This window comes from Arachis duranensis, chromosome 9 (assembly GCF_000817695.3).
Source record: "Arachis duranensis cultivar V14167 chromosome 9, aradu.V14167.gnm2.J7QH, whole genome shotgun sequence".
In the NCBI taxonomy this organism is placed as follows: domain Eukaryota; kingdom Viridiplantae; phylum Streptophyta; class Magnoliopsida; order Fabales; family Fabaceae; genus Arachis; species Arachis duranensis.
The window spans coordinates 114,255,527-114,277,677 of record NC_029780.3 but is presented as its reverse complement, the minus strand read 5'-3'; the positions used below and the strand labels follow the sequence as shown (position 1 = coordinate 114,277,677).

Sequence of the window (22,151 nt, the reverse complement as noted above, 5' to 3'; positions counted from 1 at the left end):
GGGCTTTTGTTAATAGGCTCAGGAAAAGAAAAACCGGGAAAAAGTAAAGCATCGAGTGAGTATAATGGGAAAGGGAGAGGGAGGGGAAGGGAAAGGGAAGGGAGAATGTAAGAGAGAAAGATATTGAAAAGGGGGAGCTACTCAAATGAAGATGTAAAAAACATCTTTTTATGAAGATTCTTTGTATAAAAGTGTGATTTATTGATTTGGCCACACTTCAAATAGAAAGAACACTTTTTTAACATATCAAAATCTAACCCTACAATCCATCATCCAAGGGTCAAAAAGAAAAATTATCACATGAAGACAATTATAATATCTTCATTGGAGTACCCACCAAAGAAAAGGAATTGACAGAACATTTTGGGAGGGAAAAAATGAGAATGAAATGAAGTGAAGGCATTGCGAGAACGTAACAGTAATAATAGATGGCAAAGGCAAAGCTTTCGAGCTTAGTGCACGAGCTTCGAGAACGCATTGCGGCTTCTTCTTCAACTCCAACCACCACCACCACCACTAACAATAATGTAACTGCCTCAGACGACGACGCTTTGGAAGTCAGGTTTCGTACCGTGCTCCCTAATCTTATCAACGCATACCTGCTCCCTTACTCCTCCGCCAATGAGAGAGAAGCCATCGCCGTCGTCAAGCTCGTCTCTCACACCGCTAAGTACTTCCCCGGCGTCTTCTTCCACGGCTCCGACTCCGCTTCCCTTCTCCCTATCCTCGCTCGCCTTCTCCCTTTCTTCTCCGATCCTCTCTTCCGCTCTCGTCATGCTGTCTTCTTCGAAGCTATTGGATCTCTTCTCTCCTTGCTTCGTACCGGTGCTCGCGACGCTTTCCGCCACTTCTTCCTTGACGCCATGCTCGCTGTTCAAGGTAACTGCAATTCACAACTCTAGTGTTGAAAACATTAGTGTTAGGTAAGTGCTTTTTGTTGTTGTGCTTGAAATCAGTAAGCTCTTTGCGCTTGTAGATGTTGTACACGTGGCTTCCCTTTGCCATCAACATGATTGCAATGATGGATCATCAACTTCTAAGTTCACGATTAAGTGTTTCTGCGACTCGTTCTCCGGAATCGGAGATCTACCGGCAACGCTCAAACCGGTGGATGGCTATGGTTTATTGATTGACCTCAGTGGCCAAGCGAGGTGGCAGCCTTTTGCTACTTGGATTTTGAAGCTTATCAGTAAATGTATCACCGAAGGAACGCTTTATGTTGAAGGATTGATCGGCGTGTCGTTTGTTTCTGCTGCATGTTCGCTCTTATGCTATGGGGATTCTGATCTTCACATGGTATGTAATGAACGATTCATGTAAATTGGAGTTTAAGAGTTTCACACTTTCACTCAGTTTTACTGAAAAACTGTACCTGATTATTTATTTTTGATTTTGGAAGGCATGCTTTGACCTTGTACACATCCTTGGAACTGTTACAAACTATGATATCATTCCTTATTACAATTTAATCCTGTCAATATGTACTATCCTGAATGTGGACAAGGAGGGGCTTCCTGTATTCAGGTTTGAATATTTGATTACTTTATTATTATTATTTTTTTAAATTGGTTTCATATGATTGAGGTGTTTGTATATTATGGATGCCTCCTTCGGAAGTAATTTTCTTATAAAACCCTGCTTCCAATACATTTAGAAGATTGTCTTGAAAGGTTCTTTAAGTGAATAAATAAGGATGTTTCCTACTCCCTAAATTAAGATAAAGCTCCCTTGCAGAAACATGGCTTATGATTCTTCGATGGGTATTTGCCTCACTTCACTCTACTCTAGCTGCCCAGAAGATGTTGTCAAACTTACCGCTGCTGATTTAGTCAGTGTATTCCGCCGATCGTTGTCGAGAACCAAAAGCCAGGAACTTAAGGTTAACATTGAAACTTGCATTTCTTTGGAAAAGTTTTGTTAACGAGGGAGCCATTTGTTGGTTTTCATTGTTTGTTCCTACCCTTTTCAGGAAGTCTGATACATTTGAAGCTGTGAATTGCTCAACAGGTTCTAATAGTATTCCTTTTACAGGTTGCACTATGCAGTGCCTATGCTAGGATTGCTCGAGTTTGTCCTCCGCATATCTGGCAGCCAGAATATCTAATATCTGCACTTTATCAACTAGAAGACCTATTCCGGCCTCTAATAGATTGCTTTCAAGTAGCTCTATCTACACTTGGTCCACATCTTGTTGGGGGAGTCCAAGGAAACGATAACACTTTAACCACATTAGCATCCAATGATCAGTCAATTCAAAGCATGAGGCTTGGCCTAAAGAGGCCCATTGAGGACGTTCATAATCCAACAATCAAGCGGCAAAAAGTGAATGAGGAAATTGTTGTCTCAGATGCCAGTCTTGAGATGGAATGCAAATATAGTGGTATAGTTACTTGCCAAAGGGTAGAGGATTATGCTGATCATATGAATAAATCTCTTCTTTCATTTGTCCAATCATTAAATGCTCCTGCTGTTAGTGATGCTTTGCTGAGTTTGAGACCGATGGCCGCTTTATCTGCACTTAGCATGCTATGCATTACCTTTTCTATTTATCCAGAAACCAATATATATTTCAGAATTTTTCAGCAGATGCATGCATGGCTTCCTTGGATAGTTGAACAGGTAGGAAGGCTATAGCTGAAAATTCCTGGCATACAATTTGTTTCTCTTTCAGTGAACTAACTTTTTATGTCATTATAGGCTAAAGCAGGAAATTCGATTACCATAGATATCTCCATCTACCTGGAAGGAATTCACAGTATATTGCTTTCCCAAAGTAAGCTTTGTATCTTACTGTCATTGGCACTGTCAATTACCTTGTACTTTCATAATAATATTAGTAATAAACATTTTGTTATTTCTATTGCATGCATTGTTTTGCCTCTAATTTTATTTGGTGACTAGTACATATAAAAACCAACATAAAAATATAGTCGAACCCCCATAACTAGTACATATAAGGTTTGCTGTTGGGCCTTATTTGCCCAGCTTACCTGATATCACATGTCTTGAATAGAACATCATAATGTTTTGAGCAGCTTGTCGATTCAAGTAGTGTATTTTTTAATATGCATTTCTTGTCAAATGTTTAATTTCTCAATATATTGTTGCTGGTAGCATTCTAGATTCCTGGTAAATCCTCTCTTGTTTCTTTTGTGTATTAAGTTGGAGCTGGGTGTTAGGTTTGTCTAGGAGTTTAAACAGATGAAAAGAAACCAAGTATGGTGATTTTTCTGGATTCATCCTTAAATTCACTTATACTCCATGTTTGAGGTTTCTAATATTTCATGCTAATGTCTTCTCAATCAGGAGCTGCTTTCAAGGAAAACAACAACTTATTGCAAGATAAGCGTTACCGTGAAGACTTTTGTGTAGTGCTTAAACTTCCTTGGACTCATATGCTACCTGCTGTTGATAACCATTGCCCATGGAAAGCAAAATGCCTTTCTCTTCAAGTATTATCCAAGCTAGGCCCAAACTTGAGCAGCAGTGTTGTTCTTGAAGTTTTAGATATGGGTCTGCATGATGAAGCTGAAAAAGTAAGAACTGAAGCTGTCATTTCTATGCCAGTGATGCTTTTCTGGTCTACTCTTGATATATCATCTCCTGTCATTGAAAAGATTGAGTAAGTAACTAAGTAAATGTTTTTGCGTACATGATTTAGATAATGTGTTTGGTCAGGCTTGTCATTTGATTAATTTCATTGTAGTTGTTTGTTTAACGTGAAGGCTCTCATCGACGAGATGTTGATATTTGAATTGCAGGAGGTAATTGAAAGAACATGTTTGCTAATTTTTTTTCCTTTCCTCCGAACTGTTGCTTCCTTTTTCTAGGATGGATTATGTCTGGAACAAGCATTTCTTTTTCCTTTTCTATCTTTCTTTTTTTTCCCCATCATTTAAAATTCAAATGGCAAAATCTTATTCTTTGAAGTGTGTTTCCCTTTTATACCTCATCTTTCATCAAGATTGTTCGATTAGAGGTTTTCTGTTTCCAAGGTTTTTCCTGTTCCAATATTATGACAACTGCTCTTGTTCTTAAGCAGTTCTTTTGCCATTATGTATGTGTCAGTTAAATTTCCCATCACATTGATATATGCACAGAGGAAAGTTGTATCTCTTTTAACAAATGATGCACAACAAATCTTCTGTTTGTTACATTTTCCCTATCTGTTATGCAGGTACATAAAGAGAGATAATGAGAAGGTAAAGAAATTGGTTCCCATAACACTTGGTCTGTTGTCATGCCTTTATGGATGCAGAGGAGCTACCTCTGGCTTACATACAGATGAATGCAAATTATTTCTGAATGTAAAAGATGGAAAACCATGTTGGTCGGTAGATTGTTTACTGCAAAATTTCAGCTGCTCAAAATGTGACAGAATTTTTATTCGCAATCATGGTGAGCAGCATCCTCCAATTATTCACCAAGCTAATGGGCATGGAGCAAATGTAGATGTTAGTTTGGAATGTAATCTTATTCAACTTCAGTCTTTATTTTTTGAACTTCTGTTTGATGAGTCATCACATGATGTCCAAATTTCCTGCGTGAAAGTTATTCATCGCATCCTTGCACATGGATCTGCTGATACTCTGATCCAAAATAGATTTCAGTGGATAAAATGTGTAGAGTTTCTTTTAATTAGCAGGAGCAAGGAATTGAGAGAAGCATTTTGCAGTCAGATTAGTTCATTTGCAGACAATCTCATTTTGAGTTTGATTTTTCCTGGAGATGTTGACAAAAGCAAGGAGCAGAAATTCTTGGATACAATTCAACATGCCATGACAGTAGCAGAAAGTCCTCAGATATTAGAGACTCTAATGGAATGCATAGCGGAAATAATGTCTGCTGTTAATGTAGATAGCAAAATGTTCTTGTATTGTCTAATTTTGTTGGTTGATCGGCTAGATAGCATGCATGTGGCGGTAAGAATGAATGCATCAAGGTTAATACACAAGGCTTGCTATTTCCATCTGAAAGGAGGTCTGGAGCTAATTCTTTTAAAAGATGTTCATATTTGTACCGAACTGTATGATTATATCTCTGAGAGACTTGCGAGCCGTCCGGTTTTAGTGAAGGAGTTTGCGGAAGCTGTTTATGGCATTGAGACTGAAGAACTTGTGAAGAAAATGATCCCTTTTGTTCTCCCAAAGCTTGTGGTCTGTCATCAGGACAACAATCAAGCAGTTGACACCTTACATGAGTTGGCCAAGTGTTTGAACACTGATATGGTGCCACTTATAGTTAACTGGCTGCCAAAAGTGCTTGCATTTGCTCTTCATCAAGCAGATGACCAAAAGTTACTTGCTTCTGTGCAGTTTTACCATGCACAAACTGGTTCCAACAAACAGGAAATATTTGCAGCTGCATTACCTGCACTTCTAGATGAACTTATATGCTTTACAGATGGTGGTGATTCGGATGAGATAAATATAAGGTAAACTGAGTGTATCTCTGGAATTTGATATTCTATGGCATTATGGTTGAAAACTTTCAAAACTGGACATTAATATTGATAACTCATATGAGCTTTCTCCCTAGATTTAGCTAATATTAAGGATCACATACTTTAGGTAATTATTTGTTTATATTCATTTTCTTTTATCATTGACTAGTTTGTAGAATGGTTTTGTTCCATGCTGCTGTTTATTAGAAACTATTGCAGTGAATCCCTATGTACTATGATATTCCTATAGCCATCTTTGAAAGGCAAACAAAGGGCTCATAATTTGATAGTGATAATGGAAGCAAACTATTGCTGATTAAGAGTACATGAATTTTACTTGTCCTTTCTCATTCTTTTCTAAATTTTTTTACAGATTAGCAAGGGTGCCTCAGATGATTAAAGGCATTGCTATTGTTCTCACTGGTGGAGATGATCTTCCAGGGTTTTTGAGGAATCATTTTGTTGGCCTCCTTAATAGTATAGACAGGAAGTTGCTCCATGCTGACGATTTTGTGCTTCGGAGACAAGCATTGAAGCGTATTGAGATGCTTATTAGAATGATGGGTTCTCATCTTAATACTTATGTACCAAAATTGATGGTTCTTCTGATGCATGCAATAGGTAATGAATCACTGCAAAAGGAGGGTCTGTCTGTCTTGCACTTTTTCATAAGACAATTGGCTGAAGTATCACCATCTAGCATTAAGCATATAATTTCTCAAGTTTTTGCCTCCCTTCTTCCATTCTTGGAAAGAGACAAAGAAAATCCCTCCACACACTTGGACAAAGTGGTAGAAATTTTGAAAGAACTAAGTCTTAAGAACACGGCTATCCTAAAACAGCATATATGTGAGTTCCCCCCGTTACCCAGCATACCTGCTTTGACGGAAGTGAACAAAGCAATTGAGGATGCACGTGGGTCATCAAATTTGAAGGATCAGTTGCGAGATGTAGTGGATGGTTTAAATCACGAGAACTTAAATGTGAGGTACATGGTAGCATGTGAGCTTTGCAAGCTTTTGAACTTGAGATGGAAGGATGTTACCGCTCTAATCACTGCTGAATCTGGTTCAGACTTGGATGTCTTGAGTTTGTTGATCACATCACTGTTAAGAGGATGTGCAGAAGAGTCAAGGACTGCAGTTGGGCAGCGGTTAAAGTTGGTTTGTGCTGATTGTCTTGGAGCCCTTGGTGCTGTTGACCCTGCTAAAGTAAAAAGCTTTTCATGTCAACGTTTCAAAATTCAATGTTCTGATGATGACCTCATATTTGAACTGATCCACAAACACCTAGCTCGGGCATTTAGATCAGCTCCTGATACTGTTATTCAAGACTCTGCTGCATTGGCTATACAAGAGTTACTAAAATTTGCTGGTTGTGAAGCATCGCTGGATGAGAATGCTCCAGCTTCCACATCACAGGAAAAGAAGGATGAGGATAATAGTAACAGTTTTACATCCAAAATTAAGAGATCCAATTGTAGTAATGTGATGAACAATAGAGGCCAAAAATTATGGGGCCGGTTCTCTAATTATGTGAAAGAGATAATTGCCCCATGCTTAACATCTAGGTTTCAGCTTCCTAAAGTGCCCGAATCAACGTCTGCTGGCCCAATTTACCGCCCTTCTATGTCATTTAGAAGATGGATATTCTTTTGGATTAGGAAACTGACTATGCATGCTACTGGATCTCGTGCAAGCATCTTTAATGCTTGTCGAGGTATTGTACGCCATGATATGCAAACAGCAATATATTTGCTTCCTTACTTAGTTCTTAATGCTGTCTGTCATGGAACACAAGAGGCACGGCACAGTATAACAGAAGAAATCCTTTCAGTTCTTGATGCAGCTGCATCAGAGAACAGTGGTGCTCCAGTTCATGGATACAGTGGTGGTCAAAGTGAAGTTTGTATTCAAGCTGTGTTTACTCTTCTTGATAATCTTGGACAATGGGTGGATGACGTTGAACAAGGGCTTGCACTTTCCCTTTCTAATTCATCAGCATCTAAGCAACAAAACTCAAAGGATCCAACTTCAAATTCCTTGACATATCAGGACCAACTCCTTGTACAGTGTAAATATGTTTCTGAGCTTCTCTCTGCAATTCCAAAGGTGACCCTTGCTAGTGCTTCTTTTAGGTGTCAGGCTTATGCAAGGTCCTTGATGTACTTTGAATCCTATGTGAGGGAAAAGTCAGGTGCTTTCAATCCTGCTGCTGAGAGGAGTGGCATCTTTCAGGACGAAGATGTTTCTCATCTTATGGAAATATACAGCTGTTTGGATGAACCAGATGGGTTGTTTGGCTTGTCCTGTTTAAGTAAATCTTTGAGGTTGCAAGATCAACTTCTAATAAACAAAAAAGATGGTAACTGGGCTGATGTGTTGACTTCCTGTGAACAAGCTTTGCAGATGGAGCCAACCTCAGTTCAGAGGCATTCAGATGTCCTTAACTGTTTACTGAACATGTGCCATCTTCAGGCCATGGTCACTCATGTTGATGGTTTGATTTCTAGGATTCCTCAGTACAAGAAAGCATGGTCCATGCAAGGTGTGCAGGCAGCCTGGAGGCTTGGCAGGTGGGATTTGATGAATGAGTACCTTAGTGGAGCTGACGAAGAAGGTTTAGTTTGCAGCAGCTCTGAAAGTAATGCTTCATTTGACTTGGATGTTGCAATGATTCTTCAAGCAATGATGAAGAGGGATCACTTCTCAGTTGCAGAGAAAATTGCTTTATCCAAGCAGTCATTAATTGCCCCTTTAGCTGCTGCAGGGATGGATTCTTACATGCGGGCATACCCATTTGTTGTAAAACTTCACTTTCTACGGGAGTTGGAGGACTTCCATTCTCTTTTAGGTGATGACTCTTTCTTAGAGAAATCATTTCATTTGGGTGATTTTGCTTTCTCCAAATTGGTTGAAAACTGGGACAATCGTATCAGATTTACACAATCTTCACTATGGGCTAGAGAGCCACTACTGGCTTTGAGGAGACTGGTTTTCAGTGCAAGCAGTCTTCGTCCTCAAGTTGGTAACTGCTGGCTTCAATATTCAAAGTTATGTCGCTTGGCTGGTCACTATGAAACAGCCAACAGAGCAATTTTAGAAGCCCAGGCCTGTGGTGCTCCTAACGTCCACATGGAAAATGCAAAACTTCTTTGGAGCACCCGGCGGTCAGATGGTGCCATTGCAGTATTACAGCAATCTCTCTTGAACATGCCTGTTGAAGTGTTAGGCTGTGCTGCTCTGTCATCTATCACTAGCCTTTCCCTAGTACCACTTAACCCAGCACCTATTGTCTGTGAAAGTCAATCTCCAAATGAGAACAGAGATATTGCGAAGACTCTCCTTTTGTACTCAAGGTGGATTCATTACACTGGCCAGAAACAGAAGGAAGATGTCATAAGTCTTTATACGAGGGTGAGGGAACTGCAGCCCAAATGGGAGAAAGGATACTTCTATATTGCTAAGTATTGTGATGAAGTGCTCGGTGATGCCCGGAAACGCCAGGAGGAGAATATTGAACTTGGTCCCAGACGAGTTTCTTCAAAGGCTGCTACTGTTGGTGGTGAAATGTCTTGGTGGTCCTATCTTCCTGATGTACTGTTATTCTATGCAAAAGGACTTCACAGGGGACACAAGAATCTATTTCAGGCACTTCCAAGGTTATTAACCCTGTGGTTTGACTTTGGGAGTATGTGTCAAAGAAGTGGTTCCTCAAACAAAGATCTAAAGAGTATACATGGGAAGGTAGATAGGCAAAAAACTTTTCTTGTCTTCGTAGCTTGTAAATAGGAAAGACTTGTCCACTACTTTTACATTTGTGATTTTTCCTTTCTTCTTTTTGGTAGGTAATGAGTATTATGAGAGGATGCTTGAAGGATTTACCAACATACCATTGGTTGACGGTGCTACCTCAACTGGTTTCTAGAATTTGCCACCAGAATGAAGAAATTGTTCGACTGGTTAAACTTATCATTATCTCTGTTCTTCGCCAGTATCCACAGCAGGGCCTATGGATTATGGCTGCAGTTTCAAAATCTACTGTTCCTTCAAGGCGGGAAGCAGCAGCTGAAATCATACAAGGTGCACGTAAAGGTTTCAGCCTGGGAAGTAATGAGAACAGTTTGTTTGTTCAATTTGCGAGCCTTATTGATCATTTGATCAAGTTATGCTTTCATCCTGGTCAACCAAGGGCAAGGACAATTAATCTCTCAACTGAATTTAGTGCTCTAAAGAGGATGATGCCTCTGGGGATCATTATGCCAATTCAACAATCTCTTACCGTTAATCTGCCAACAGTTGAGGGGAAGCCTGGTGATTCACTTATGCCAGATATCTTCCCTGCCACAGATCTTCCTACCATAGCAGGAATTTCAGATGAGGCTGAAATTCTTTCATCTCTTCAGCGACCTAAGAAAGTGAGTGGATTAGGGTGCATTTGATTTGCGTTTTCATTTTCACCTTTTTTTTTTAGAATTCTACGAAGGAAAAAGAGAAAATAGAAGGTACATAAAGAAAACAGAATTTTGTTGTTTTCATGTTTTCTCTTTCCTTCACAAAATTCTGAAAACAGAAAACATTGGAAATGAAAATGTAAACCAAATGCACCCTTATTTTTCTTTATATTATTTTTCTTTATCAAATATAACTTCATTTATTTTCTCTCTGATTTCTGAGTTCATAGTTCACTTTGTCTGCATGCATGGTGTGATCCAGTACTGTTTTCTTTCTTCATCCTTCTTTCTTTCTTTCTTCTTTCTTGTTTCTTCCTTTTGTTTTTTATTCTTTTCTTTTCTTTGTCCTTTTCCTTTTTTATTTCCTCAGTTTCAGTTTGCACATACTTAATACTTTCAGTTGACTAGGCATTGTTAATCAGTAGACACTGCTGCTTATTGTGATACATTAATTACGTAACTTCTTTTCAGTTTCCACAGACATGTAGCATGCACTATCATCTTAATGAGTCCCTATGTATTTCAGATCATTCTACTGGGCAGTGATGGCCTTGAACGTCCCTTTCTTTGCAAACCTAAGGATGATCTTCGCAAAGATGCCCGCATGATGGAGTTTACTGCAATGATTAATCGATTGCTATCCAAATATCCTGAAAGTCGACGAAGGAAGCTCTATATTCGTACTTTTGCTGTGATTCCTTTGACAGAGGACTGTGGTATGGTAGAGTGGGTGCCCCACACTCGTGGACTTCGACAAATTCTTCAAGACGTATATATAACTTGTGGGAAGTATGACAGGCAGAAAACTAATGGTCATATTAAACGAATTTATGATCAATGCCAAGGTAAAATGCCAGAGGATGAGATGCTTAAGGGAAAAATCCTTCCGATGTTCCCTCCTGTTTTCCACAAATGGTTCTTGACTACATTTTCTGAGCCTGCTGCCTGGTTCAGGGCCCGTGTTGCTTATGCTCACACTACTGCAGTTTGGTCTATGGTCGGGCATATTGTGGGGCTGGGTGACCGGCATGGTGAAAACATTCTTTTTGACTCTACCAGTGGTGATTGTGTTCATGTTGATTTCAGTTGCTTATTTGACAAAGGCCTGCAGTTGGAGAAGCCTGAGCTTGTTCCTTTTCGGTTAACCCAGGTAAGAGAAACCCATGTTGGAAATGGCAACAAATCCAACATGTTCTCTATGTCTTGATAACTTTTCTCTGATATCAATACCATCTATCTATCTATCTATCTATCTATCTATCTATTTCTATTTATATAAAAGTTGATACCAACTTTTTTTACATTGAGTTTAAGCCATGTTTTCTCCTATAATGATGCTATGTCAGCAACTTTGATTAATTGGCAAAACTTGGAAATCAACCAATCATCCTTTAATAAAAGATTTTTAAAAAATAAAAAAAAACTCTTATCTATTATTATTCAATTAAAACATAAAGTACTAATTAAATACAATAAATATACATTAAAAGTGCCATATTAGTAATATTTACAAAAATTTTCAATTACAAATGTTGAAATTCTACAACTTATACATGTTAAGACTTAAGATTCTTACTACTACATTATTTAGTTTACTTATATATGTTACATAAGACTCTGTTAGGATTAGTATTGGGCCTATAACTCAACTAGAGAATTATACTATAAATAGGAATATGATGTAATAGTAAGAGCATGCATGATGTAATTGAAAATTCTACTTTTTCTGTTTGGCCCTAGTCTTTGGGATATCTATCCTACTCTCTGAATTTCTACCTAATTCTCTCTATTCCTTGATACAATATTTGTATCAGACTCTTACTATTCTTTTTTTTCTTAATCTCTCATACTAATTGGCAAAAACTCCTCTAAGTAAGTTTAAATTTGCCACATTTCCTTACTAAATACATTTAAATATATCATGATTATAAAATTAATTCATAATTTTATATTATATTTTTGGTATTTTTCATTCTCATTCATTTTTTCTAACCCAAGTAAGTATAAATTTGACACATCTCCTTACTAGATATATTCAAATATACCGTGATTATAAAGTTAATATAATTTTATATTACATTTTTTGTGTTTCTCATTCTCATTCATTTTTTTCTAACTTTTTTTAGTTATTTGTAAACCAAAGAACACTATATGAGAAGTAGGGGTGTGCATGGCTCGGCCCGGCCCGAAGACCCAGCCCGGTCACGAACACTTTTGGGGCTAATTTGGTGTGATTTCATCGGGTCTAGGGCCGGGTATGGGTCTTAAAAATAGATCCGGTCATTATTTCGGGTCGGGTCCGGGCCATATCTCGGGTCACCCGAAATCGGCTCGGTGGCCCGGTCATCATACACAATTAATATTTTGTGTTATTAGTGATGGATGATGGCTATTATTATGTGAAATTTAAGTATTGTAAACCTTAATATTTTGTATTACTAGTCATTATATATAAGACTATAAGTTAATGTTTTATATTTAAAATGCATAAGACTTTAGACTAATGCATAATCTTGTGTTATTTGTATTGATTTAAATATTTGGTGTTATTAGGCAATATTAGTATTGATTATGGTTATGCTTTAATTTTACAGAAAAGTTGGTTCTTATTATATTTTTCTAAGTGAATTTTACCATGTCAAATAGTAGTTGGAGTCTTGGAAATTTGGATATTTTTACATACTAACTTACAAGAAGGTATCAAGGTAATATAATGTTAACGGCCCAGTTTTCACCCGGTTTTTACCCGGTATAATCGTGGCCCGAAAGTGTATAGATTTCATCGGGTCTAGGGTCGGATTCGGGTCTAACAAATAGGCCCGGTATATATTTCGGGTCGGGTCTGAGTCACATCAAATCCGGTTTCACCCGGCCCATGCACACCCCTAATGAGAAGACAAAGTATGACAACTAAAGCAAATATAAAAATGGAAGCAACAAATGAAAACATAGCTTTGTACAACTCTAATATAAAAGACCTATGTCTTTTTTAAAAATAAATAAATTTAAAATCTTAAAATAATAAACTATATTTCAATTTGTATTACATTTTAGTTGAATAATTATATGAAATTATATACAAATTATCAAATAAATGTTTTGCAAAATATTTTTAATATAAAACAATTCAAATTTAATATTAGTTTATATATTATCTAATCAATCTCTAAATAATATAACACTTGTTAGAATACACTATATAGTATAATCAATTTACCTCTCAGCTCATTGTCTCACTCTAATTGGCAATAATAAGCCATACCTTCTCCAAATATATCTGGAATTATGTAGTCTGGAATATTTTTCATAACTAAATAAGAATTAAGAATTACTGAAGATAATATTATTTTAATGCTTGAGAAACTTAATTGCTTGCTGCTGATTATGTTTTGGTTCTTGTGAATTCTGCGATGAACATGCAGAACATGATTGATGGTTTAGGTATCACTGGATATGAGGGAATCTTCTTGAGGGTTTGTGAAATTACACTTTCTGTATTGAGGACACACAGGGAGACTCTTATGAGCGTTCTTGAAACTTTCATCCATGATCCACTTGTGGAATGGACAAAATCTCACAAGTCCAGTGGAGTAGAAGTTCAGAATCCACATGCACAGGTTTGGTGTTCCACTCTATTTTTAGTATCAAGACAAATTTGAATATAGTAACCGCAGTACTGACTTTAAGTTCATTATTTATTCATTGGTAATAGTTCAGATCAAAAGAACATTAAAGAAAATTATCCAAGATATGATTATGGTTTGCAACAATAAAGCAATTTAAATTTTTATTATTTTATTCCTTCCGTGGATTTTACAGAGAGCCATTAGTAATATCGAAGCAAGGTTACAAGGAGTTGTGGTTGGTGTTGGAGCTGCACCTTCGTTGCCCCTTGCTGTAGAAGGTCAAGCCCGAAGACTAATTGCTGAAGCAGTATCTCACAAGAATCTTGGAAAGATGTACATATGGTGGATGCCATGGTTTTGAGGATCAGATGAATTGAAAAGTTCTTACAATAGTTTAGTCAGTTACAATACAACGTTGCTAATTAATCTAGAATTGAACCAGCAAGCTGAGGACGGATTTGTTTGAGGTCATCCTCTTTTGGTATAGCAGTTACAGGACTTTGAGACACAGGAGATTCAACCTCATCCAGCTGCAAGTACTAAGCCCATTTTGCTTAACCTGGCTAGATCCATCAGCTAGAAGGGTGCATCACATTGGAAGTATGGATCCTCTGTTTTATTTCTTTGTATATAGCTTCTCTCGGGGTAGTTATGGACTCATTCCTGTATATATGAATGCATCAAATTCCATGGTTCCATGTGATAATTTCATAGCATATGTACAAGTGTATAACAACTTGCATGGAAAAGGGAAAAAAAGTTAACAACAAGCTTCCAAGTTCCAAAATACCATGCTTGACTATCAAGATCAAGCATGTAATATAATATAATTCCAAACTTGACTGACATTTAATCAAAAAGTAGTTGTTAGTAACAAGGATCACAGCACAGCTTTTCAACTGTGGTTTTAACTTAAAACTGCCGACAATATTAGTAAAGAATAAAGTTCCTTAGAACATCTCCCAAACTTAATCAACATTCAATAAAAAGTTCATCTTGTCGATGACAAGGATCACTTCTCAGCATCAGCATCTAATTAATGTGGTACACTGGTTTTAACTTGCGACATTAAAATATATATTCTCAAACGTGGTTCACGAAAAGTTCATCTTTGTTTATTTAAATAGTATTGCTTTAGTTATTGTTCCTGAACACAATCTAATTTCGTGATTCACATTACCCTAAATAGAAGGAAGAATAATATAACAAAGATATGTCTGAATCCAGTGAAACCACCTCACCATCAGCTACAGGTAACTGAGACTGTGTATATGTATTATTTTACTAATGACATCACATGATCAAAATGCTCAAGTGGGTTAGTTACACTAACTTTTGGTCTAGTGAGTAGTATCATACCCTTATATGGTTAGTTACGCACCAATTATATATATAGCTGAATGAAAAAAAAAAATTATATATAACTTGTTCGCTAAATGATGTAACAGATTGCAATAGGTTGGGTATCCAAGTAGAAGAAGCTGAGCATGCACAATTTCGAGACCTTTTTTCTTTGGGGCCAAAGGACAGTAAGTCTTGTTTTGTGTACCCATTTTTTGTTCTTCTATGATGTTATACTCTTTTACTATTTCCCGAACATATTTGATTAGACAACATAGCTTATGCAAATAAAATTAACAAGTCTAATGAATTTTTTACTTGACAAAAATTTAAAGATACCATTCAAATATGAACTGTTCAGGAGCCTATATACGCAAGGCAGTGACCTCAGGGAATTGGATTGAGGCTTCATCTTATGATCCAACTTATTGGGTACATACTCCCTTGACCATGAATGGAGACATACCTCTTCACATTGCTGTGAGCATGCAACACAGCAGTTTTGTTGAAAAGTTGGTGCAACTTATGAGCATGCAAGACATGGAAATTGTCAATGCAGATGGGAACACTGCCTTTTCTATGGCTGTCATTTCAGGAAACATGGAAATCACTGCAATTCTACTTAACAAGAACCCGGGATTGGTTCGAATTCGAGGCCAAAAGGATCACATGTTGCCAATTCAATTGGCATGTAAAGCAAGTCACCCTCATATCGTCGAATTTTTATGTGAAAGAATTTCAATGGATACTCTACCCTCTCATCAAGACATTGTTTTGCTGTTTTTCTTGGCACTGAACTGCAACATTTACAGTAAGTTCAACATAATATCTGAATCTTAATTTATATACATTTCAAAAAGAACATTTGTTTATGTTGAAATTTACTTAATGGCCATACATCACAGCTGTGGCATTGAAATTGTTAGAGACATACAGGGAACTTACTACTACTACAAACGAGAAGGGATTAACTGCATTAGAAGTGTTAGCTCAAACATGTTAGTTCTCTCTGTTTATACCTTTCTATACTTCATGTGTATTTTTTATTTCTTCTCCCCTTACTTGTATTCTTTGAAATTTGAAGAGTTGTTCTTTATAATTTGTAATTAATTACATTGATTATGTTGTTAGCTATTGATCAGAAGGATAGTCCTGCTGGTTACCAAGAAATTCTGAATTTGCTGTTTAAGTTTATGGAAGAAGACTTTTCAAACTCTGAAGGAACTTCAAAAGCAATGTTTGATGCAGCAAAATCAGGAAACATATTAATTTTAAAGCTTATTTTGGAGTACAATCCAAATTTGTTGACAAAAATTAACGGTGATGGACAAAGCTTGCTTCACGTTGCAATTTTATATCGACAAGCAGCTATATATCGAATAATAAGAAGCAATGGTGCATACAAATTTGCTAATATGCTACAAGTTGACAAAGAAGGAAACAATGTTCTTCACATGGCTGCCAAATTGGTACCTCAAATCAAATTTGGTTCATTGATAAATCAAGCTTCTATTCTTAGTGAAGAGCTCTGGTTTGAGGTGCACCCGCATTCCTTATTAAAGTTTAGACTTTTAGAGTGTAAATTAGGCTTGACAATCTATACTCTTTCATGTTTTCGAATAGGAAGTGGAGACGAGAGTTCCAGCATCATTGAAGACAATGCAAAATGAAGAAGGAGAAACGCCACAAGAATTATTCCATAAAGAACACCAAACATTATGTGAAAGAGCTATATCTGAACTGAATGGAATGGCAAGTAATTTTCTGATTGTGGCAACTCTTATGACAACTTTAGGAATAACAGCAGGTCTCAGTGTTCCTGCTGCCATTGAGATTGAAGAAGGGAGTATTCATAAGAGGATATGGTACCATACTTTTCTGCTATCAATTTCTATTGGAATATGCTTGTCCAATGTTGGAATAGTTTTGTTCATTTCAGCCATACTACGTTCAATATGGAAGCAAAAAAGTGGTTACATAAGCTCAAGGCTAACAAGGATTACAATTGGGCATGTGCTGCTTTGTTTCGCTTTGGGAATAATGAGTACATTTTCCTGTGTATCTGCTGCTCTTTTATTCTATGGTTCATCCCCAAAATGGATAATCTATTTTGTTGCTGCACTTGCTGTACTTCCAGTGATCTTGTCTTATGTAATTTATAGTTTTAGTTGGCCTCTCTTAGGGCACTTAGTACTTGCATTTTGTGAGATACCTGCACTCAGGTTACTCTCAGTATTTGGAATTAAGTGGTCTCCTTTCTACGATGGTTTGTGGTTCATATAAAACTTAGGAGTTAGGAGTTTCTTAGCTTGATGTCATAAGGATTGATTTACTTTCTTGTTTGAGTGGAACAAATAAGGCTTTGTTTATGATGACCATAAAAAATTCAAGGCTTTGTGAAAAAAATGTAAGAAAATTGAAGGCCAAGTTAACACTTGTTTGCAGTTTTGCAAGCATGTATCTTTTCCTCAATTGAGTGATTCTCTCATAAAGTATGAATATAGATAAACAATAATGGTAGGTATGGAATTTTATGACCTCTCTTAGCATTCTTTAATATCTTTTCAGTGGCATAAGATGTTATATTATGTTAAATAATTGCTTTTTAGGTTCCAAAATTTAAAAAAGATAGAGTATAACAACTTGGCTTGGAGAAGCAGAAAGAACAAACTTCCAACATATTATACTTATTTAAGAGACTAATTAAATAATTTGGAAATGCCAAACTTCATCTTAAGGGTGTGAACTTTCCTAAAAAATTCCAACATTAGATATTTGCCATGGTTGTTCACAGTAGATCATCATCTACTTATAAATGCTACACTCCCTGACCACCAAATTTAGTATTCACAATTTATAGAAGAAAGTGTAAAATCAGTGACTCCCACCAAATACCACAAGAGTGATATGGCACAATCAGGTGCATTTACCTCCTCAACTACAATTGACATGCTAGACCCTCATGGTAAGTTTAATTATCTAATTATAATTTGTTTAAAATATAATGATACTAAGTTCTTAAGAAAATTTTATATATGTTCAGGTGCATATAAAAGGCATGTATGCATGGCAGCCACATTAGGGGATTGGGGAAAGGCATCATCATATGATGAAACTCAACCAAACTGGGTATCTACTACTTTAACTAGGGATGGAGACACAGCTCTTCATATTGCAGTAAGCATGGAACATATTGGTTTTGTTGAGAAGTTAGTGGAACGTATGAGCATGCAAGATTTGGAAATTATGGATGCAGATGGGAACACTTCTTTCTCTATGGCTGCCATTTCAGGAAATGTTAAACTTGCAACCATTTTACTTGGAAAAAATTCAGGCTTGCTTTGGCTTAGAGGCCACAAAGGCATGTTACCAATTCAATTGGCATTTTCAGCAGGGCAGCCTCATATGGTGAATTTTTTATTTGAGAAAACTCAAAGTGATGATATGGACACTCATTTATCATACCAAGACATTGTTAACCTGTTTTTCTTGTCCCTTACCTACAACAATTTCAGTAAGCTACTACTATATATGCTTACAGTTAGTTGCATGTTACTTTTTATGCTACTTTCTTTTTCTTAGCTCATGTTGAAAATTAAGTAATTCCAATGACTTATGGATTCTCCTTAATTGCTTTGTCATGGACAACACAGCTGTGGCATCAATGTTGTTAAAGAGATATCCAGAATTTGCTGGTGTAAAAAATGAAAAAGGGCTAACTGCATTTGAAGTACTTGCTCAGCAAAGTTAGTTCTCTAAACTTTCACTAATTGGTTCTCAGATAATAGTTATGTATGTAAAATAAATTGATGAGACTCATTGTCAGCCTTTGACAAGGATGCTCCTGATTATCAACATATTCTCAATTCACTGTTTAAACACATGGTCGAAGAAGATGATTTTCCAAATTCTGAAAGAATGCCAAAAGCAATGTTTGATGCTGCAAAATCAGGAAACCTCCTGATTTTGGAATTTATCTTAAAGCACAATCCAAAATTGTTAATGAAAAAAAATGGCGAGGGGAAAACCTTACTTCACCTTGCTATTTCATATCGGCAAGTATCTGTGTACCAACTAATATTGAGCAAGGGTGCATACAAGAATGCTATTGTGCAAGAAGTTGACAAAGAAGGAAATAATGTTCTTCATTTAGCTGGGAAGTTGGAGGCTAAAGGAAGATTCGGATCAATAAATCATGTTCTAATTCTAAGTGAGGAGCTTTGGTTTAAGGTGCATTCAGATTATCATCATCTTTGACATTTGGTTAATTTACTTTATCCATTTCTTTCATCTAAAGTCCTTTCTATTTTTGAACTGTAGGAAGTAGAGAAGATAGTTCCACCAGGATTCAAAACAATGCAAAATAAAGAAAAAATGACTCCAAAAGAATTATTTCATGAGGAACATGCAGACTTAACTGATTCAGCAGTATCGGAACTGAATGAAATGGCAAATAATTTTCTAGTTGTAGCAACTCTAATTGTGAGCTTAGGGATAACGGCAGCTCTCACTATTCGTACTAACAACATTCAAGGAAAGACCCCTCTCTTTCAAGACAAGATATGGTACATTATATTTCTTTTATCGGTTGGATTTGGAGTAATCACCGGTGCACTTTCTATAGTCTTCCACACTTCAGCTATACTTCGTTCAACCTGGAAGCAAAAAGGTTATCCTGTCACCTCTCGCCTAATTAGGATTATATCAGGGGATTTTATGCTATGTATCTCTATGGGAGTCATGATTACCATTTCTTGTATGACTGGTGTTGTTTTGATCTACACCTTCTTCCCCAAATGGATCTTTTTACTTGCTGCTGTATTTTGTGTTAGTCCAGTGATCTTGGTATTTGTTGTGTACGTGTATGTTTGGCCTCTCAAGTTGGTCCTATTACTAGCATTGCTTGAGAGAGTAACAGGGGGAATGTTCTATAGATTTGGGATTAGGTGGACTGCGTTTGACTACATTGGTTAGTGAGTCAGATGAGGCTTTGTGTAACCAAAATAAATAAGGTTTTGTGTGAAAAATGTAATAAGGTATTGAAAATAAAAGATATTAAAGCAGAAATTCTCACTTTTCTGGTTTCGCATATTTTCTTTTCCTCTGTTGAGTTACCTTGGGTAGAGTTTGACTATAAAACACAACTAATCTTGAGGACATATAAGGCTTACAATTTGTTAGGGGCTACTATATAGAAGCCGAGTACTCGCGTCAATCTAGATGATCTCTGGGTTGGAATTAATATGGTAGGGTGGGAATCCATGTTAATGACAAGTTGAATTCAATACTCAATAGCACCAATTTTTAGATAAATATATCACTATTCTATGATTATCATCAACAGCAACAAAAGCTTGATTGCTCTTATCCTACCTGAAAGGAGAAGTCCTTATCAATAATCTCTTCATCCTGCACAACCAAGCTGTTTCCATTTGCCTATGACGAACAGCACCTTAATCTCCATGGTAGATAAGAGATCTCTTCATACTGTATGCTCTTTCTGAAGCAGAACCATTTAGTCTTTAACCAACCCATCATTCGCTCATCATATATAAGAAAATTCATTCAGAGTAATAGACAATTAACCTATTGTTGGCATTTCTCCAACACCAAAGAAATTGATACTCCACCCATGTTGGTGAACTTTAATTAATCACGAATCAAGTTGTAATGCATGGCTTGCAGTCCTTGATTAACATAACCAGTTTTTCACGGCTCTACCTTTGGCTACAAGGCAACCATTATTCTTCCTATCAATCCTCAAGGGACTTCCCATATTCACCATCATCTTCTTAACCAACACTTTTACAGGAGACTCTCCTCTGACATTGCTATGCTTTCCCAACCCACAAACCACAGTGATTTCTGCTGGAATCCCATAATTCGAGTCATTCAATCTCCGCCGCATCTCTTTCAACCAAAGCAGCATAATCAAATAGGATGAACCCAAATGACATCCATGCAAATCCAATTTAGCCTCCGATGAATCCCACACCATTACCTCCTCCAAAATCACACAAGAATCCAGTAACTCCTTAACTACCATAGCCTCCCCTCCTTCCAATCTAACATTCAATTCCTCAATTGACAGCGGCAACTCATTCAGCTCCGCCATCATTCTCGTGATCATTGGGCAAGAGTTTGATACAGAATTGTAGGTTCTGACTGAGAATGAGATGCCTGAGCTTCTCATCTTCTTAAGCCATGAAACCATTTCCATGTGCTCACCATGAGTACCATAAGTTGAAAGAAGCATATTGGCACAAACAGTGTCAATCTCAAAGCCACCTCTCTTCATTTGATCCACAACTCTCTGCAAATCATGGAACAACCCCAACCTCCCATAACCATACATAATGGACTTCAACTCAAAAGCTGAAGGGTCAATCCCTCCACCATTGCCTCTCAAATCCTCAACCAAATCCTCGGCTTCACGAGGCCTATCCATTGCACACAAACCACTAATCATATACTCAAAAGCCCTGCGTTTTATGTAAACAGAGGAAGAACTACGAAGAAGCTGGTTCAGGTAACAATAAGCAACATCAAAACCTTTCTGTGAGCCTCGCTTGGAGTGTGACTCAAGCAACTTACAGTAGAAAAGAGCAAGCTCTCTGTTTCGTGATTCGAGCTTGGAAGTGGTCTCAAAGACCAGAGCTTCAGCTTCCTCAGAACGACCCAGTTGATCAAGAAGCGCTGCAAGGTCCGCAACAATGGCAGGGTTCCAAGTGAACCAGGAAGCTTGGGCGATACATGAATAAAGCTGCGAAATTTAGGGAAATTAGAAAAGGGGGAAAGAAGAAAAGGGTTTAGGGTTTACGGCACTTACAGGGAGGGCGAGAGAAGAGAGGTGGGGGAAGGAGGAGGAAGGAGATAGAAGATGAGAGAGAGTGGATAGAGCAACCGATTTGGGAGAACCATTAACGAATCGTCGAATGAATGTGTGGGTTCCGGAATCGGAATTTGCTGCTAGCTTTGTGAGGAAGCGTTCGCCTTGTTTGGTTAGCGTACACCTACACCTCTGCATCATCACTGTCATGGTAACGGTAACTGGTAGTGACAGTGACGGCGACGGTGGTGGTTGGTTCCATCTCCACTGGAGTTGAACACTCACACTCCCCATTCACAGAGTGACAACTAAGATTAGAAGACAGAGGTTAAAAAAAACGTTTTTTTTTTTTTAAGTAAAAAAGTTGGTAGAGTGAAGAAAATAACTGATTAACGATCACGGTTCACGGGCTTTTCTTATGGCTTTATGGGCCATGGGGCATTTCACTTTCACATTTGG

The 22,151-nt window shown here is 37.3% G+C and overlaps 3 protein-coding genes across 4 annotated transcripts; 2 read left to right on the top strand and 1 right to left on the bottom strand.

Moving 5' to 3' along the window:
- Positions 1-347: 347 nt before the first annotated feature.
- LOC107467309 (serine/threonine-protein kinase ATR) lies at positions 348-14,220 on the top strand. Its single transcript, XM_016086354.3, has 13 exons — positions 348-879; positions 977-1,296; positions 1,400-1,524; positions 1,735-1,879; positions 2,032-2,619; positions 2,698-2,773; positions 3,307-3,622; positions 4,178-5,434; positions 5,817-9,189; positions 9,291-9,860; positions 10,423-11,046; positions 13,319-13,513; positions 13,716-14,220. The coding sequence occupies exons 1-13, from the start codon at positions 429-431 to the stop codon at positions 13,881-13,883; spliced, it is 8,208 nt and encodes a 2,735-aa protein (XP_015941840.1). The 5' UTR covers positions 348-428; the 3' UTR covers positions 13,884-14,220.
- On the bottom strand, positions 13,905-22,091 carry LOC107467312 (pentatricopeptide repeat-containing protein At2g17033). 2 transcript variants are annotated; one of them, XR_008002649.1, is made up of 3 exons: positions 21,693-22,091; positions 20,237-21,626; positions 13,905-14,185 (listed from the first exon to the last, which is right to left on the bottom strand). XR_008002649.1 is itself a non-coding variant. In XM_016086360.3 (2 exons), the coding sequence occupies exons 1-2, from the start codon at positions 21,984-21,986 to the stop codon at positions 20,556-20,558; spliced, it is 1,365 nt and encodes a 454-aa protein (XP_015941846.1). In that variant the 5' UTR covers positions 21,987-22,091; the 3' UTR covers positions 19,910-20,555. The 2 variants fall into 2 exon arrangements, 1 of the variants encoding a protein (XP_015941846.1); XM_016086360.3 differs by lacking the exon at positions 13,905-14,185 and having other exon boundaries at positions 19,910-21,626.
- Positions 14,470-19,938, top strand: LOC107467245 (uncharacterized). The gene is made up of 11 exons (XM_052254419.1): positions 14,470-14,775; positions 14,971-15,051; positions 15,225-15,674; positions 15,769-15,861; positions 15,995-16,401; positions 16,487-17,136; positions 17,255-17,270; positions 17,708-18,377; positions 18,517-18,609; positions 18,690-19,093; positions 19,184-19,938. Exons 1-11 carry the CDS (start codon positions 14,736-14,738, stop codon positions 19,835-19,837), a joined length of 3,558 nt encoding a protein of 1,185 aa, XP_052110379.1. The 5' UTR covers positions 14,470-14,735; the 3' UTR covers positions 19,838-19,938.
- Positions 22,092-22,151: the final 60 nt, after the last annotated feature.